Source organism: Rattus norvegicus, chromosome 11 (genome assembly GCF_036323735.1).
Source record: "Rattus norvegicus strain BN/NHsdMcwi chromosome 11, GRCr8, whole genome shotgun sequence".
Classification (NCBI taxonomy): Eukaryota; Metazoa; Chordata; class Mammalia; order Rodentia; family Muridae; genus Rattus; species Rattus norvegicus.
The window spans coordinates 93056128-93074427 of NC_086029.1; the positions used below are offsets into that span (position 1 = coordinate 93056128).

Consider the following 18300-nt stretch of genomic DNA (forward strand, 5'->3'; position numbering starts at 1 on the left):
TGGGCCTGGGTCTCCACGGATAAACTGACTACACGCTTACAGGGCAGGGCCACTGTGCTGAGCTCCTCAGCAGAAGTGTGAAGTCCTTTTCTGTGTGTGTCACTCATGGTCTGCCAGTTTGTGCACTAGAACGACAGATGGGCAGACGTCACGGGAGATTCCCAGTCAAAGAAGCACCCAGATAAAAATCAACAGGTCATTTCCTTTACAAATGACCAGAGGCGCTGTACCACTGGCTGGTCTGAATGAAGGCAGCCACAGTGAGAGAGAGGGGCAGGAAGGTGTGTGGGCACAAGAAGGAAAACACTATTTTGTGCATTTACTGATGGCGAGTTAATACGAAAGACCCACAAGAGAGGGCAGAGGAGTGTGTGGGGGATTGGGGGCAGATGGATGCCTCTCTCTGGCTGACGCTTATCTTTGGGTGGCCTCAGGAGAGGCTGGTGCCCCCAATGGAGCAGACGGCTCCTGCTTAAGGAAAATCCGCCTCAGGTCTGTCTTCCCAGCTTCCCAAGTAAAATGCTTCTGATTTCTAAGACTAGCATTACAACTTTCCTAAACGGCGACTTCCACGTGAAGTTAAAACCTTCAGAGGTAGTAAGACGCAGCTCACAAAATTCCGAAAACCAGTAAGAAATTAATTTATATTGTTGCTTCAGTTCAGCCAAATGGCAATTAGGAGCCTCTGGCAGGCGTGTACTTTCCTGTCTGAGCTAAGGTAATTTTAGTTTATAATGACCCCAGTTCATTTCCCACGAACATAAGACATTTTGATAACAGTTACTTAGCCTTCAGAAATTACTTCGCAAAAGGAATTAGGCTACATAAAACTTGAAAAGTTAAATACCATCCTACTTATTAGCAATTTGAAGATGTCCCATGAAACTGCCATTCATCTCAGTGAAACACTTTCTGAACGTTAGCTATAAAACCTGGAAGGACTGAGGCATGAGACAGAACACGGAAATAACTGGAAAGAGCTCCACACCTGTCTTCAACAGCAAATAAAACAATTACAGAAGGCATGCGGGACCCAGAAGACTTGGGCAGAGCCGTAAACCAATAGCAATTCCAGGGCATTCCACAGGACAGGATACTTGCAGTATGTGCCCCAGTGTGTTTGAAACGCTCTCTAGAGTAGACCAGATATTAAGCCATAAAATCTCACTATGATTTAAAAGGCAGATATATAATCATGTGTTTTCTAATGAAATAATAAATCTATATCAGAAGAAAATGTTGCGGGAGTAGGACCGGAAGCGCAGGTCAGCGTGTGAAACACCTGGTGTGCAAACATGAGGGCCGGAGTCTAGACCCCCAGCACCCACAGAACAGCCAGGCATGGCCACGCTTTCCTGTAACCTCAGCAGCACCAGGCAAATCCCTAATGTGCTCACCAATGTGACCCCAAACCTACAGCTCCAGGTTCGAGGAGAAATCCTGTCTCCAGAAATAAGGTGGGGGAGGGGAGCCTAGACAGCTCACTTGCTAATGAGTGTGCAGGCTGGTGGCCTGGGTTTGACCCTGAAACCCAGGTAAGGTGAGGAGAGAAGCAGAGCGACTCTAGGGTGCGGTCTCATGACCTCCACATGTGGACCGTGAGGCTGTGTGCCCCCTACCAAATAAATCAATCAGAATGCAACAGATCGTTTCAAAAAAGAAAGAGAAGGAATACCTGTGAGCGTCTTCCCTGCATTCAGAGGTGGGGCGATGACTTTGAAAAGCTTCTAAATTGAAACAGAGAAATCGAGGTCATTTCCGAGCACAGCATTTCTGAAGACAGTCATGAAGATCAACCCGTTAACCCTTTCTTTGATGGAGTTACTTATTTGCTGTGAGATTAAATATATGAACAGAGAACTAATTGGAGGGATGTCCTCTGCAGAAACTCCAACGCCACACCTCATTTAGCAACACCAGCTTCGTGAAGGTCTTCGTTAAAGATGGTGGTTTCTGACATTAAAAGTGTGTCAGGTTCTCCCACCAAAGTGGCAGTGCAGAGGATTTTCCCCCGGGAAATATCTGAACAGCTGCGGCCCCAGAATAAAAGCGTATTGCCCATATCATACACAGACTCAAAGAGACCGCCGCCAGGGTCCTCCAGAGGAATGCTTGTCTGGTTTGGGAGACAGCGTCCTACTCTGTCCGGCAGGATGGCCTATAACTCATAGCAATCCTCCTGCCTTAGCTTTAAGGTCAGGGATTATAGACATGAGTCAGCATGCCCAGCATTCCTGTCTAGGAAAAAATACTGACTTTGAAGAATAACTTGTATGAATATCTACTGTTTGAGATGCACGGAGAGGGTCCCTTACAGTTATGTTATTTCCTTCACCCCACTAGGATGCTGACTGATAGCCCTTACAGAAGCACACTGGTGGCTTCCACACACTTAACAGTTCAACTGCCTCATGTTCCTCGCTGCGTTCACCACCATAACCAAACCCAGGTGCTGTTTACCACAACTAATGAAGCTTGATTGTGTCCCAAGCTTTGTGTACATCGTATTTTATCTGCCCGATTTTATTTTATTCTCTAATAGGAAATAAATCTCTTCCGTACAATGCATTCTGAACACCGTTCCTCTCCCCATGTTCTCCTCTCAGACCCTCCCCACTCCACATTTTCTTCCTCTTTCTTTAGAGGGAAGCAGCAGGAGAATGTCCTGCACGGAGGAAGGATGGAGCCTTACCGAGGGGATAGCAGACTTGGCAAAACAAAGGACGGATTTTCAACATCATCGACAGCCAGGGTTAGAAACTGACCAAGAGGAAAGGGGAGTGACCAACACTGGGAGTAGTGTGCTCAAGGAGACTGCAGTCGAACTAATTCTGACCAAACGACATTGGGGTGAGAGTCTGGCACCCTCGGGGCACCTCTGCACTAGGGCAACAGGCGGACTGAGAAGCCACAGGTCTTGTGGCCACGATGTCCACAGTGACAAGAGGCAATCAAGGCCCCTGTCCTTCTAGACTCTCAGGGAGGAGGACAAAGACAGCGTCACGAATACCCTAAGGGTCTGTGTTCAACCTACTAGCAACCCACAGTGACTCCTGAGCACTTACAGGACCTACCCACAGAACAGTACTGCCCACAGCCACAGAAGGAAGTCACTGTGGCGTAAAAACCAGAGTGGAACTTAATGAGTAGGCAGTATTTATACCTCCTATTCCCTGATGCTTGGTATTTACACATGAGGATGAACTAAAGCAGCTAAGATAAGAAACTGAACTGAAATGTAGGACTCTGCGATAGACAGTGCACACCGCAGAAGAGTTCAATCACCAGCAACAGAAAACTAAAAGATTAGCATAAAATAAAATGAATGCCACCGAAAAGTCCCAGGAATTTACTCCTGAAAGCTAAGGGTCAGTAAGATGGCTCAGCGGTGAAGGTGCCCTAGCAGCCTGAATTTAATGCCCAGGACCCTAGGGCAGGAGAAAGAGAATCGACACACAAACACACGCACACACATGCACGCACACACACACACACACACAAACATACACATGCATGCATGCACACATGCACACACACCTGTCCACATAGATACATAGACATGAATGCACATACACAAAATAAATAAATGTAATAATTTAATTTTAAAAATGAAAACAGTTCTAATAAATGATATAAAAATTTTAATTAGATAAAAACAAAGCATTCACAGTAAATGGGGAGCAGAGAGATCAGCAGACGAGTGAGACAGTCTCTTACCTCCATTGGACTGATAAACTCATTCATGCCTCTATTGTAGACATAGATCATGGCGTCATACAGACGATTCTCCCAACACATGAGAACCACCTGTGAAAGGAAAAACCTCTTGACTCACATTTGATATAACTATACCATTTCCCCTTCCCCTTCCTCCCCGCAAACCCTCTAATACACGCCTCCTCGTGAGCTCTAACTTACACCATTTTGTTGTCTTCTTTGATGGGGGTACAAGCTGAGCGTAAGTTCTAGAAGGGTAGAGCCCCAGGATGGGAAGGGGTGACCAGGAGGGGGCAGCGTGAGGAATGTAAAGTGAATAAATAAAATATATAGAATTTTAAAAGATAATAACTAAAAAAAATCTTTAATATTTTAATTCACTTTACATCACAATCCCTGTCCCCCCTCCGGGCCCCTCCCCCACTCCATCCCTTCTCCCCTTCTGAGATAGTGGAGGCCTACCCTGGATATCTCCCAACCCTGGCCCATCAAGTCTCTTCGGGGCCAGGCACTTCTACAGAGGCCAGATGAGACATCCAAGTTAGGGAACTGATTCCACAACAGCTTTAGGGACAGTCCCTGTTGCAATTGTTAGGGACCCACATAAAGACCAAGCTGCATATGCGTGGGGAGGGGATGGGGCGAGGCCCAGCCTGTGTATGCTTTTTAGTTAGCTTTTCAGTGTCTGAGAGCCCCCCAGAGGTCCAGGTTAGTGGATTCTGTTGGTCGTCCGGTGGAGTTCCTATCCCCTTTGCTTTGGAGGCCTCAATCCTTCCCACCATTCTTCTATAAGATTTCTTTACAGCACACTGAATACTCGGGTGAACTCTACCTGTGAGCTCTACTTTTCCCCCTGAGCTCTGGACCCACTTACCTTTTCCTCTCTTTAACACTCAAGGCGGGTTCTCTTCCCCCCCAACACTGGTTTTTACCTAAAACAATTTTATCTGCTGACACTGCTGATTTCTCTCTCTGCTGTGTGTCTTGGTTTGTTTGTTTGTTTGTTTGTTTGTTTTCTTCCTTAATCGGGTCTCATGCATCTCAGACTGGCCTGAAACTTACTCTAGAGTCGTCCAACCCCACAACCCCAAACCAGGGGATGAGGGACTCGTACCACCATTCTCAGTTTTCCGATGTCTTCTGTCATTAAGAAAGGTTTTCTACAGTTAGCCAGTCTCAGGCAGCCTCTCTCTTTACTATATTGGTGGTTTTGATTTTCAATATAACACTTGTTTTCAAATATTCTGTGGTTTGTTTACTTTTCTGATATTGCCAAACTTATCTCCTTATTTTGTGAGGAAGACACTTGACAAGCAGGATAGCTGCAGCACGCTCAGACCCTGACACTGCTGGAAGGAATTAACAAATGCTGTGGATGACAGCAAGCAAAGTAAATGCATGCACGCATGTGCGTGTGTGCACATATATACACACACATGCATGCATGTACATGCATGTACACACACGCACTCGAGAGTGCTCACACACACACGCATGCATGCACACACATGCACACACATGTGCGCACACACACACACACACACACACACATGCACACTAACCTAAGCAAGGTCCTTATTGACCCGCTGAAAGTGACCTGGAAAAGTTACCAGGATGTAATACAAATGGAAACAGCGACCCAGACAAGGTGTTCATAACTTAGTGTGCCTGGGAGCAAGGAGGCTGGTGGCTCTGCGGTAGACGGCACTGGCTCAGAGATGAGAAACTGAGAGGACTTTGTGTTGTTTTAATGTGGAGAAGATTTCCTAAACACATTAATACTGTATTTAGGAAAAGCTGAAAATATTAGGAAGAAATAAAAATTCCTCCTAGATGGGACCACCATATACGTGCAGATTAATGACAAATTCTCAAAATACTGGGTGTTGTCAAACGGCACCAATTCACCCACCGGAAAGGCATGTGCTCACAGGACCCAGCTTTACCTCGGATGCTCACCAACATTAGTGAAATAATAATGGTGTCCCCCCCAAGGCTTTCGTCCTATGGGCTCTGCACCTTCTCAAAGTTTGGTCCTCCCAAGACATCTGAAAGCCACTTATACCTGGGGAAGCCCAGACTCTCTGGGAGTAACACATTCATTAGGGGGTTTAATGTGACTAAAGAATTAAATACCATCAGTCAAAACTAGCTAAACCCAGATATATTACCAACCACAGCTGCCTGAACCCACTCACTCAGACATACCCTTAGCCATAGCTGCCTGAACCCACACACGCCATCATCCACAGCTGTCGGCTTCTTCTGAGAAGCCCTGATATCTGCCTCTCATACCGTTCACCACATTTCAAAACTCCGCTCTGCTTCAGGTACTAGCTGATTACTAAATGACATCATTCTCTTAGATGTACAAACGGTCTATTACTAATGAGTAGGTCTCCATGGTTGAAAACAACCTTCCAGATGTTACTGAGCACACTGACTAAGAGTCTGGCAAAAAGCATTTCCTGGGTAATCTAACAATAAGCAGCCATGATCCCCAGAGAAGGCCCAAAAAGCAGAAGACACACTCTGTGGCTCGGGACATGTACGACCCAGGTTTTACTTACACAGACTCCTAAGAAGTATACCATTAGTAACGAGGCTCAGTAACTGGGTCTGTGGAAGGCCTTACTGATCAATGAAGGCGGGCGCCTTCTCTGTGGTCAGCTTACCTGCTGAATGTCCAGGCTGGTGATGTCCATGTGGACAATGAGGGCTTCCACATTCTCCATTAGTTTTTTATCTTGGAAATGAACGATCAGATCTTTCATGACCTGGGGTGTAATTCCCACCAGTTTATCACTTAGGATATATGGCTCCAGGCACTCTAAAAACACGCCTTTCGCCACGGAATTTTCACTTAGTTTGTCGTACATTTGGCTAAATAGAAGATCCCTATAACAGAAAGAAAAACGTAGTGTTAGGACTATTCCAAATGCCCGTTAAACTTAGTCTGAGTATGTCACCTCTTTTCCAGATGTCGGCCTGCATCAGCTTAGTAGAAACACGAGCAGTTTTGCACCAAAGTTTACACTGCCACACTGCACCCAGCAAAGGTTTTACACATAAGAAGTGTTGCATGGTGGTGCATTCCAGCAACCCTAACGCTCAAAAAGCTGAGGCCGGATGAGTATGAGTTCAAGACCGTTAAACAACACTGCCTCAGAACAAACAGGACCAGCATGAGGACTCAGTGGGGCAGGGAGTTTGCCACCAAGCATGCCAACCCGAGTCTGATCTCAGGTCCCACAGGGTAGGAGAGAAATGATTCTGAAAGTTGTCCTTTCAGCTACACACTTGGGCTGAGGCACATTCCCCCCACTGAAAGAAACACGTAATTAAGTGTAAAGCCATCGAAGTTGGAGAAGCTCAGTGGCTTGCTGAAAAAACGCACTGGGAGTATCGGTGAAAATCTGAACCCAGCTCCCTGGCTCACATCCTGTTTCGATTCTTAGGGCAGCTAATGCTGAGGGCAGTAGCTAGGTAAAGGGCAGGCACCATGAAGTAGGGACAGAAGCATCAGAGGACCACGTGCCCCTCTCCCACTCCCGGCACCGACATATTCCCAGTGGCCTCGGAGTCAGCGAGCTTCATCTCCAGCTCTGATCCTTCACTTTCCCAGGGAAGCTAAAAGTGCAGCAAACAGCACAGAAGTTTCGGACAAGACGGTTCTGCGACAGAGGAAGGGCTGCACGCTGTGGTGGTAAGGTAAGGCACCCAGATGCTAGCGCCAAAGAGCGAGAAAAATCACACTCAGCAATATCTGTCTCGCTACCTCAAAGTTCTAGGAGAAAATGTGTTAAGCATTAGGAAAGGAAGGCAAGGGGAAGGTGCGCCCTGTCTCTGGAGTTACGCGTTATGCTCTGGGTGCTGGTGTGTTTCCTAGAAGGGCTAACCTCAGCCCCGTAACACGAGGTCCACTGAGTAAGAGATGAGGTTGTTCTAAAGATGTCACTGTTGCTAATGCTCTATTAATAGAGATATTTCGGAGAGCTTATATTCTGTTGCAAACAGAAAAAAAATGGCTAGACTCAGACACTACCTGTTTTATAACTTCTTGAAACATGAGGAACTTATGTGGCTATAACTGCAAATTTCCAAGAGGAGAGAGAAGCGGGCGCCGTCAGGCAGCAGCTGTGCCAGTCTGCACCAAGTACAGAGCGGACGTCTAAGGACTCTGGCCTGCCCACTTGAGCTGCTGAGGCGCTGTGGGCTCGGAATGCCGTGGAACTGATCACTTGAGTTTAATCGCCTCAGAGACGAGCCACAGTGATGGAAATTCAATGTAACCAGTACCACTGCGGTTTACTGAAATATAATCCAGATACTGTACCTATTTTTACAGCTTAAAATTAGTGGACTCTGGACCACTGTGCAGTAAAGCTGACATTAAGTCTAGTGACATGATGTTTGCATTGTGTACAATTTGCTGCTAAGGGGAGGCTCAATGGCAGGAGTCCTTTTCGATTTTGAGAATGAACAAGAAAGGTTAAATGCAGAGCATTCAGAAGACAAGGGTACTCCAGTCTGAGGAGAAAAGTACAGAAAGGCAAGTTACGCACATTTAATAATCCTCTGCCTAAACTACTGACCACTGCAAACCTGACTACCTGTGGCCAATTCTAAAATGCTAAGACCGCTCTACCATTTTTTTTAATTAAATGTTTTCTCACATAGTATTTTTTTTAAGGATTTATTCATTTATTATATATAAGTACACTGTAGCTGTCTTCAGACACACAGGTAGAGGGCATTAGATGTCATTACAGATGGTTGTGAGCCACCATGTGGTTGCTGGGAATTGAACTCAGGACCTTTGGAAGAGCAGTCGGGTGCTCTTAACTGCTGAGCCATCTCTCCAGCCCCCCTCTCTACCATTTAAGATTGACTTCCCGTATTTAATTAAAGATTACATATTCATAGCTAACACTTTAACTGCTACATGTTTGAAATGGAAGAGACCTAGCAAATAGGTGACCTAGAAATAAAGAGCAGTGTTGATCAAACATCTTACTCTATCCTTCCTCCTAACCCAAGACCACAGGCTGGATCTCAATAGTCTATGGAAAAAGAAAGCCAGACAGGAAGAAGCCAAGTCTAGAACGACTCAAATCTAAAACAAAAGGTGGGTGCGGGGTGGGGAAAGGAGATCAGGGGACAAAGGATCCAAAACCTGTAACACTCTAGGCATTTGCACTGTGGTGATGATGCTGACCTGGCTTCCCTGTGATTGCTGGGACTTGAACGGCAGACATGGGACCAGGAGAGAAAGAAAAACAAAGATATGGAATCCTCATCAAAGCTGGACCAACACAATCTAGTTTTCAGACTTGGGAAACAAAACCAAGATAAAGGAATCTATAGTATTTACATCACAGAGCAGTGGACGAGATGTTTGTGTGGATGAAGAGGAGGGTCAGGGAGCTACAAAAAGTACTAAAACATACCGTGACTCAGGTACTCCTCTCGGAAATTCCCAACAACAGATACTGGTCTCTCCCCGGCACAGCCCAGAGGGAGACTAGGGTGAGAGGCTGATGGAAACAGGAGAGTAAACAGGCTCTGGTGAGGACACATCTGGAAGAGAGTTCCATCTTCCCCTACATGTCCTGGTTCATGTAGCCCAGCTGACAGACCGGAGAATGAGTTTGAAATCGGACATATAGGAAATGTTTACAAAGCAAAGGAAGACAGGAAGAAGTATGCACTTACAGAACATAAAATGTTCTGGCAGAGTTCTTCCCACCTTGCCCTTCAGTTTATAGCTGCTGGGGTCACTTCAGCCTTGGGTCACTCTAAGAGCTCTCAGAGCTGCAGACCGTGAGCACACATCACCTTGCTTGTCCCATCATCGAGCAGTGGAGAGCCACTCTGCACCAAGTACCACACTTCTTTAGTATGAGAAGCATGTCCTACTGTGATGAGAATCCGGTAATACCACAAGGAAGCCTCTATAGCTACATTTCCTGTCCTGGAAACGAGGCAAGTACTGCCTCTCTGAAATACTAGAGTTAGGTGAATCAAAACATATACACGTAAGACTAGAAAGGCAACTGTGAAAACTAAAATCATAACAGTGAGGAAGTGAGTGTGAAAATGGGGGACCGGTAACCAGGAAATGGCGGCCGAGGATCCACACAAGCGCCATGGCATTTTGCCTCCTGAGAAACTTCTCCTTCAGCACTAACTTGTAAAAAGGACAAAGTACAAACACAGCACTGTCAACAACACCCTACTGCAGACACGGTACGCCACACTAATGGCAGGAAACACCGGGGGAACTTAAGCCTCAAGTGCACAGGACTATAGTCCCCTACAGTAGAGACGCAAAGACCTAGAGATGCTTGGCTGTTACGATGATTATCAAAGCCTATGAATTGGCATATGTTGGAAATTAATAAAGTTAATACTTAAACCTAAAAAAAAAATCCAATCTAGAGTTTTATACTGACTTTGTTTTTAAATTAAAAGGCTCTGGAAAAAGGGGTTGGGGATTTAGCTCAGTGGTAGAGCGCTTGCCTAGCAAGCGCAAGGCTCTGGGTTTGGTCCCCAGCTCCGAAAAAAAGAAAAGAAAAGAAAAAAAAAAAGGCTCTGGAAAAAGCAAACTAAAGGTGAATTAGCAAAATGAACCTAGCCTCTTTCCAACGGTATGAAATACTGTGGTGTGGTGGTCTGTAAAAGTCGCATCTGTCACCCTATGTGGAGAGTCCGTCTCCCCTCCATTACTGTCGCACACAAGCACGTACCGGTGGTAAACCACAAGCTTCTGTGTGGGAAACGTTAAGTTTATCATTGAAAATGCATTCAAGAGCCAAGCCTGTGCAAATTGAGAAAAATCCTGGTTAAATTTATAGAATTCCTGTAGTGATTTGAATATGCTTGGCCCAGGGAGTGGCACTATTAGGAAGTGTGTCACTGTGGGCGTGGGCTTTAATACTCTCATCATAGTTCCCTGTAAGCAAGTCTTCTCCTAGCAGCCTTCAGATGAAGCAGTAAAACCCTAATTAGGACAATTTCTAAGCAGGACACTACCTGGGTTTCCTGTCAGAAGTGGAGAGGCAACAGATACTCACTTTCGCTGGAGCAGAAGGCAGTAGTCCACTATGACTGGCACCGTATCCTGGAAGAAAGCATAAGGGTGTCTGTCAGCTCAGCCCTGACCCACAGCCCAAAGTTCGGCTTCGGATGCTGTGGAGCTGCTAGGATGACGCGACTTTGGAGCACGCTGCTGGAAAGCAATTCGGCATTCTGTCCCAGAAGTCTTAGGAGTAAATACTCTGATCCAATAATGTCCATTCTGGAAATTTATCCCAGATATATTGGGGGGTGCCTTTTTTTTTTTTAAGATTTATTTTGTTTGATATGCATGGGTGTTTTGCCTGCGTGTGTATCTTTGCAGGTGTTCTGCGTAAAGCCCACAGAGGCCAGAGGATGGCACCGGACTCATTAAAGGCGAAGACACAGACAGGTGTGAGCTGCCAAGTGGGTTCTGGAAATCAAACCCCTGGGGGAAAAAAAAAAAACAGCCACTGTCCTAACCGCTGAGTCATCGCTCTAGGAGGGGGTCAGGGAGTTAAATCTATTTTAGGTATTTGTGTCTCCGCAGGCTAAGTAACTGGGTGGGAGCTCCTAAAATGCTGGAGAGAAATCTAACGATAACATTTAAAACATGAGGTTAAGGGTTGGACATCTCTCGGCAATTAGGTGCACACTGTGACCTTCCCTGGCCTCCGGGGATCCTCAGCCCATAGTGAGTGGTCCGTGAGGGCAAGGGGAGCAGAGATGAGGCAGTTTGGAAGCTCCATGGGTGTGGACGGTAACAACGATACACCAGGACGAGCTTCGGAAGACAGATCAACTTTAGTTGGGGTAAATCGAGGGCTTTGTAGTTTAGGAGAAGCAAGTAGGAATATCCAAGACAAGCAATCTCATTGGCTGAAGGCTGAGGTATTGAGATGCCTCATTAGCATAGGGAGGGACTCCAGGAGAAAGGAAGCAGAGCCCAAGGTAGAGGTACGAGGGGGTTTTGAACTCCCTTGACAAGGTCAGAGAGGAGAAGCCCTGCTGACACAGGGAGTCCGCCATTCTGTGCCAAGCTCAGAAGACTAGGTGGGCAATGGCAGACTTCGATCTCAGTCAGCAGGGCCGTACACGCCGCTTTTTCAGAGGACCCAAGTTTAGCTCCCAGGACCCTACATTAGGCTGCCTAAGATCTGCCTGTCACTCTAGTTCCTAGGGATTCAACCCTTCTTCCCCCGCACTCCTATACTCACATGCACACGTCCGCACACACACATATAACTAAAAATAAAAAGGATATCTTTTAAAAATCAAATAAGTGAAACACAGCCGGGCTCTCACACAAAAGAGAGAGAGAGAGAGAGAGAGAGAGAGAGAGAGAGAGAGAGAGAGAGAGAGAAAGAAAAGAAAAGAAGGACAAACAGGGTGTAAAGTGAATAGAGGGCGGAAACTGAAAGGAAGGCACTAGGAGCCACCCGTGGTCTTTCCCTCTGTCACAGAAGAGCCTGAGTTCCCATGCTCAAAGTTGTTGAGAACTTAAGACTCACAGCAACAGAGAGAAGCACAGCAAAAGGAAAGACTAAAACTGGGATCCTTAAAACCATGCATTCTCCATGAAAAGACATTTGAAGAAAGGGAAGCCGGCCCTGGTAGAGGACGACAAGCAGGAGGCTGTGTCTCCTGGCTTGGTCTCCCAGACTGGCATGAAGACCATGATGTCAGAGGACTGTCGCTATCTCCTTAGAACGCTAACTCATTCTCTTCCTATGCTAACTCGGCCCAGAAATGAATGCAGTGATTCTAGGAAAAGGCACACGTGGGCCATGTGAAAGAAACAAGTTCCAAACTCTCCCAAGGCAGAATAAGTCCCACCGATAAAGGCCTCTCCCCTAAAGGCGCTCGCTGGAAATAAAACATTTGAACACCTCATGAGATAACAGACCATGGATGAGTGCCCCTAGGGACTGCCAATACCGGAAGTAATAATGCTTACCAGGCAGAATCTGTTTAAAACTTCTACAGGCAAAAAAAGGAATGGAGAGCTTTGTCTAAAGCATCCTCAGACAGTAACGTTGATATGTTTTCCACGCCTCATCAGATTCACTCAACCAATAAAGTTTTTTTTTTAATTAAGAAGAAGCAGGGGAAGGGTACCCACTGCTGTTCAATATAGCACTCAGAATTACTAAGGTCTCCCCAGTGCTGCTGGACTCCATGACAGGAAAACCATAGATGTGTTGACTGAGGAGTCTGTCTTCCAGTGACAGTGACAGCCAGCTGCACATGAGGAAGCAGAGAGAAGAAGGGAGAGTACCATGCATGCATGACTAGAATCCCAAATAAGAAAGGAAAGTGCTGGAACGTAGCAAGCATCTCACCGGGGAATTCAATGTTTCCCGAAATTAAAACACTTGCATCTCCAGCCTGAAAGAGCTTATTGCACATGAGAGGGAAATGATCCAAAATGACACATGGAGATGCAGTGACTCTAAAAATAAAAAAATGGCCAGGGGAATAAACCTGCCGTTTGGAAAAAGCAAAAGCCTCTAGGCTAACCACGGATTTTCCCACAGTTCCAAAGGTAACAGTAATACTTCCTAGGTTCTTAACAAAATGGCGTCCAGTCTAAAAACTGGAGACCAGCAATTTAAACACAGCTCAAAGAACATTGTTCTCACAAACCTTGAAAATGCTTAAGTGCTTTCTAACTTCCTTCTCACTCACTCCTACCTCTCCTTCCCACTTCCCCATTCCTTCCTATGTCACTACATGAAGATACCTTTGCCCTAAAAGAACTACAAACTACATTCTCCCCAAACAGTACCCTAAATGCTGCTGTCTTTGAACCTCACAGACAACAGAGGTGACAAGTATGTCCTCCTGTGGTCACACTGGGCCTGCTACCAAGTTATTGCATGTGCTACTGTACTTGGGATTCTCCTCTGAACATAAATTCAAGTGGACACCACACCAGGATGACTCAAAAAAAAGCTAATAGGAAAAGAAGAAAACTAAAAATCAGAAGATACTTGCAACCCACAGATTGGCAAAATGCAACAAAAGAATACACACACACACACACACACACACACACACACACACTATACCTCAACAGGCTGACACCTTCTCAGTTCTAAAAGATAATGAGATGACTGAAAAAAAAAAAAAAACCCAGAAACATCAGGCACTACACAGATGAATGAAACAGGATCAATTCAGACTAAGAAAGTTACACAATCAATTCAGTATTAGATAAGAAAGATACCAGAGTAGACAAAAGAGTAGGTAACTAGATTGGAGAGGTGACTTAAGACCACTGGCTGCTCTTGCAGAGGACCTGGGTCCAAATCCCAACGTGTACATGGTGGCCCACAACCATCTGTATCTCCAGTTCTAAGAGACCTGAAGTCCCTTTCTGGGCTCTGCAGGCAGCTCATGCATGTGGTGCACAGACAGACATGTAGGCAAAACGCCTATGCACATAAAATAAATACTAAAAAAAGAAGACAGCTCATTAGTTTGGAGATAAAAAAAATTGAAACCATGAAGAAAAATTTATCATGGAAATTGAGATGCTGAAAAAGAACCAAATAGAAATTTGTGCACTCAAAGAATGAAATACACAGCAGAACCTGCACAAAACCTTTAAAAGACCCATCCGTGAACAATCCAGTATGAACTGGACCAGGTTGAGGGTGAGGGTGGGGGTATGAGGCCCCACCTTATCTTAGGCCCTAAGGCAGTCAGTAGTTACTGGAAGGAGGAAGTCATTTTTCTGCAAAGGCATAGCCACTAGTAAATTCTCCAGAATCCAGTAAGCATTACATCCAAGCATGTGCAACTAATCCTGATTAAACTCAGTGGGTAATTTAAAAACAAAAAAAAAGCAAGTGAGGGGTTTATGAGGAAGTAAGGGGGATGCAGAAGGAGACAAGAGAGGGGGAAGGGCAAAATATCAATATTAATTATATGTATGTATATTAAATAGTAAAAAATTAAAAGTTATTGTAAAAAAAAATCAAGTTTGTTAGTGCACACTTTTAACCCTGGCACACAGGAGTGAGGGACAGATGGGACTCTATGAACTCAACTAAGCTACACGGCAGAAAGCATCGCCAGAGACACGATCAGGCCCAAGAATGAATCCCAAGCATCATAGAGACAGCAGCACACGGAGATGTATAAAAGAAGCAGAAATTAATAATCACAGCCCACACTACCAAGAAGCCTAGGTAAGTTCAGAGACACAACCTCTGAGGTAGAAGGAGATGAGGTAGAGTCTGAAGGCACACACAATTCACTCAATAAAAGTGTAGTGAAGATTGCCCGGAGCTGCAGACATCTGAACCCACAGACATTTAGCTGTGACCACAGAAGAACCTCGTCATGGCAAATGTCACAGATACATACAGACATACAATCCTAAGCCCTGTAAGGGAAGAACTCCAAATCACACACAGTCGACACCAGCATAATCAGATCTGTCACCAGCACTGAGAGCCAGGAAGACATGTCTATGTATTTCGAGTGCTGCAGAGAAACTGCCAACTATGCCTCTCCATGAAGCCAAGTTCTCTTAAAACTGAGAAACGACTGCTTCCAAAACAAATTAAGGCAATTCCTGACAACTGAGACAGCACTGGAGAAAAGTCTGAAGGGACATTCCGCAGGAGGAGAGGACAATTGTCTTACCCACAAGGACACAGGAGAGAACGTATTTCACAAGAGAAACAGGTAATGGTGACCCAATAAACAAACAAATGAGAGGAAAAACCTACCAATAATTCACCCAAACATAACCACAACAAAACCATAGCAAATAGTAAAACCCACCAGGACAACCATCTTATATGCAAAAGGAAGACTCGGAGAAAGGCTGGATGGGGTGGGGCATTGGGGGGAACAGGTAAGATCCAGGGCTGGGGAGCTGGTGCTTAAAACACAGAGAAACCAAGTGTGAGGCCTGGAGTTCATATCCTTAGAACCCATATGGCTGTATGGCTGTCGTGGAATTTTAATTTCAGTGCACTAGAAGCCAAGCTGGCTTCAGGTTCAGCTGAGAGACCCTGCTAAAGGAGTCAGATGAAACAGGAGGACTCCCCACGTCAACCGTCGGCCTTCACACAGACATGCGCAAAACATATGCGCCACACATGTATGCACAAGAGAAAACCCGGTATATGCTGCCTCCAGTAAGCCAGTGTAAACTGGCAAAACAGCCAAAGGCTGGGAGTCGACCGTCCACAACTGAAGAAAAAAGGAATAAAGATAACCAAGGAGGTAAAGGCCTCCACGATGAGAACGTTCCCACTCAAGGAAAGAAATTGAACAAAACACCAGGGACTGAGAGCCTGCTATGTTCCTGAGTTGGCAGAATTAATAGTGTGGAAATGAATATATTACCAGAGGTATTCCACAGATTCAATGTAATACCTTCAAAATTCCAACGGCTGCCCCTGAGAGGAAGGCATAACTGCTAAGTAGCATTACCTACTGACTCCAAGAGGAAAGTGTGGCTGCTGGCAGCAGGCATGAGGTGCCACCTGCTGGCAAAACACAAATTAGCACTACTGACATTTTAACTAGTTCGTTTTTCTGTTTCCAACAATAGCGTCTTTATTGTTTTAAATTTGTTTTTCTTAAGGCAAGTTCTCAGAGATCCAAGCTAGCCTTGTACCTGATTTTTCTGATTCAATTTCTAAATTCTAGTATTAAAGATTAAAGTACAATAAACCTTCCAGATACTACAAACTCAAACTACGCTACCCAGCAAAGGAAGTCGTTTTAAAAGCACTGCTCTTAGTACTGTGTATGGAGGGAGGAAGCCACTCCCGGGACATAAAGATGTCAGAGGAAAGTCCCAGGGATCTGGGAGATGGCTGAACTGGTAAATACCTGCCGTGCAAGTATGAGAACCGGGTACAATGCCCAGCACCCATGCAAACGCTGAGCGGGGCAGCGTATGTGCAACCCCAGCACTAGAGAGGCACAGGCAGGAGGACCCCAAGGGATGGCTACCCAATCGGTCTACTCAAATCAGTGAGCTCCAGGCTGAGAGACTCAGACGAAGAGCCATTGAGGAAGACCCGGTATCAATCTCTAGCTTCCACACACGCATACATGTGCACACACAGGCATAAACACAGTCACAGGCACAGAGACAAATACACAGAACTTACAGGCAGAGACAGACAGTCACAGACAGTCATAGACAGAGACGCAGACAGACAGACAGACACAGACAGTCACAAACAGACATAGAAACAGCCACAGATAGAAAGAGATGTAGACAGAGACACACAGAGACAGATATAAGGTAGACACAAAGACACAGACAAAAACAGACTTAAACACAGATATAGTCACAGACTCAGACACAGACACAGACGCAGGCAGAAAGCAAGAAAGAGAGGATGGACTCTCAAAGCAAGGAGTGAACTACATCCCTATGTCTTGTTGGCCAGAAAGGCCCCTCTGGTCCCCAAAGCAATAAATTATTACGGCCACCGCTATTGACTGCCCATGGCCACTAAATGATGAGACCCAACTGTGCAGGACACCAGGCGCTTTGGCCATAAAGAGATAGAGCTGAACTGAGCTGGAAGTGCCCCAGTGGCATTTCACAGAGCATGCTATGTAGGCTGCTGGGGGAGAGCTATTGTCGATGGTCTTCCTCAGCTGTGAGACTTCCAAGGTACACAAGGTACAAACCAGTCAAGGTGTCCCCACTGGTGCAATTGTGGGGATAACCAACGTTTTCCTGACTGGAGTTGAGGCCTGCTCTATAGGAGGGAACACACTCTGGTACAGTAAACCTGATCAAATGTCTGCTCCTGGTGTTTCCTCAAATGGGCGTGGCGTGCCTGTCAACGTGCCCTCTGTATCTCCACGCTGATGCCAAAGCACTGCTGCTCGTGGGCCCGGTGAAAGAAGCTTTAGCAGTGGGTGGGGTTACCACAGATACTTAGCTTCTCCAAGTAACGAGGACAGGAGACTGTTAGTACTCACCTGCCTGCTAAGAGGGGATTCTACACCACCGGCTCCAAGGTACATCACGGAAGAGAACCATAGGAATATGAGGGCCAGAGGAGGGGTTGGAGCACTATCTTCTAGGCATGCCCTGGCCACTGCACGCTTGAACACCCAGTAGCTGCTACAGCCTACATAGGACCTGCACAGGAGTTGGTCCATAGAAATTCTGTCCTGGCATAGAGAGGGCCCCGCCTCCTCCTGCAGGTTCATGGGCAGTTTACTCACTGCTGAGGGAGTTTGCAAGAAAGAAAAGACGTACGGGGAATAAGACACACAGAAGGGGATGGGGTGGGAAGAAGAAGGGAAAGGGAGAGAAGAGAGGGCAATGGGGGTATAACCAAAACATATTACACACATGTGCATGTACGGAAAATCATAATAAAATGAATATATAGTAAAAACTTAAAACAAAATGCCCCTCCTGTTCAGAAGCCATCCTCCCTTCATTTGAATAGGTCGAACAAAAGAAAGGCATAAATCCAAGAGCTATCTTGTCAGCAGCCCTTCACTTCAAACTGAAACGCACCA

The 18300-nt window shown here is 45.8% G+C and overlaps 1 protein-coding gene across 7 annotated transcripts in view; it reads right to left on the minus strand.

Annotated features, from left to right (window-relative positions):
* Vps8 (VPS8 subunit of CORVET complex) overlaps positions 1–18300 on the minus strand; it is a 234143-nt gene that overhangs the window by 149426 nt on the left and 66417 nt on the right. For all 7 annotated transcript variants that reach the window (XM_063270364.1, NM_001427620.1, XM_063270362.1 and 4 more), the window contains 4 exons: positions 10794–10840; positions 6393–6615; positions 3718–3807; positions 1676–1727 (listed from right to left, as the gene is read on the minus strand). In XM_063270364.1, coding sequence (XP_063126434.1) covers positions 1676–1727; positions 3718–3807; positions 6393–6615; positions 10794–10840 — 412 coding nt within the window. The remainder of the gene's footprint in view (positions 1–1675; positions 1728–3717; positions 3808–6392; positions 6616–10793; positions 10841–18300) is intronic.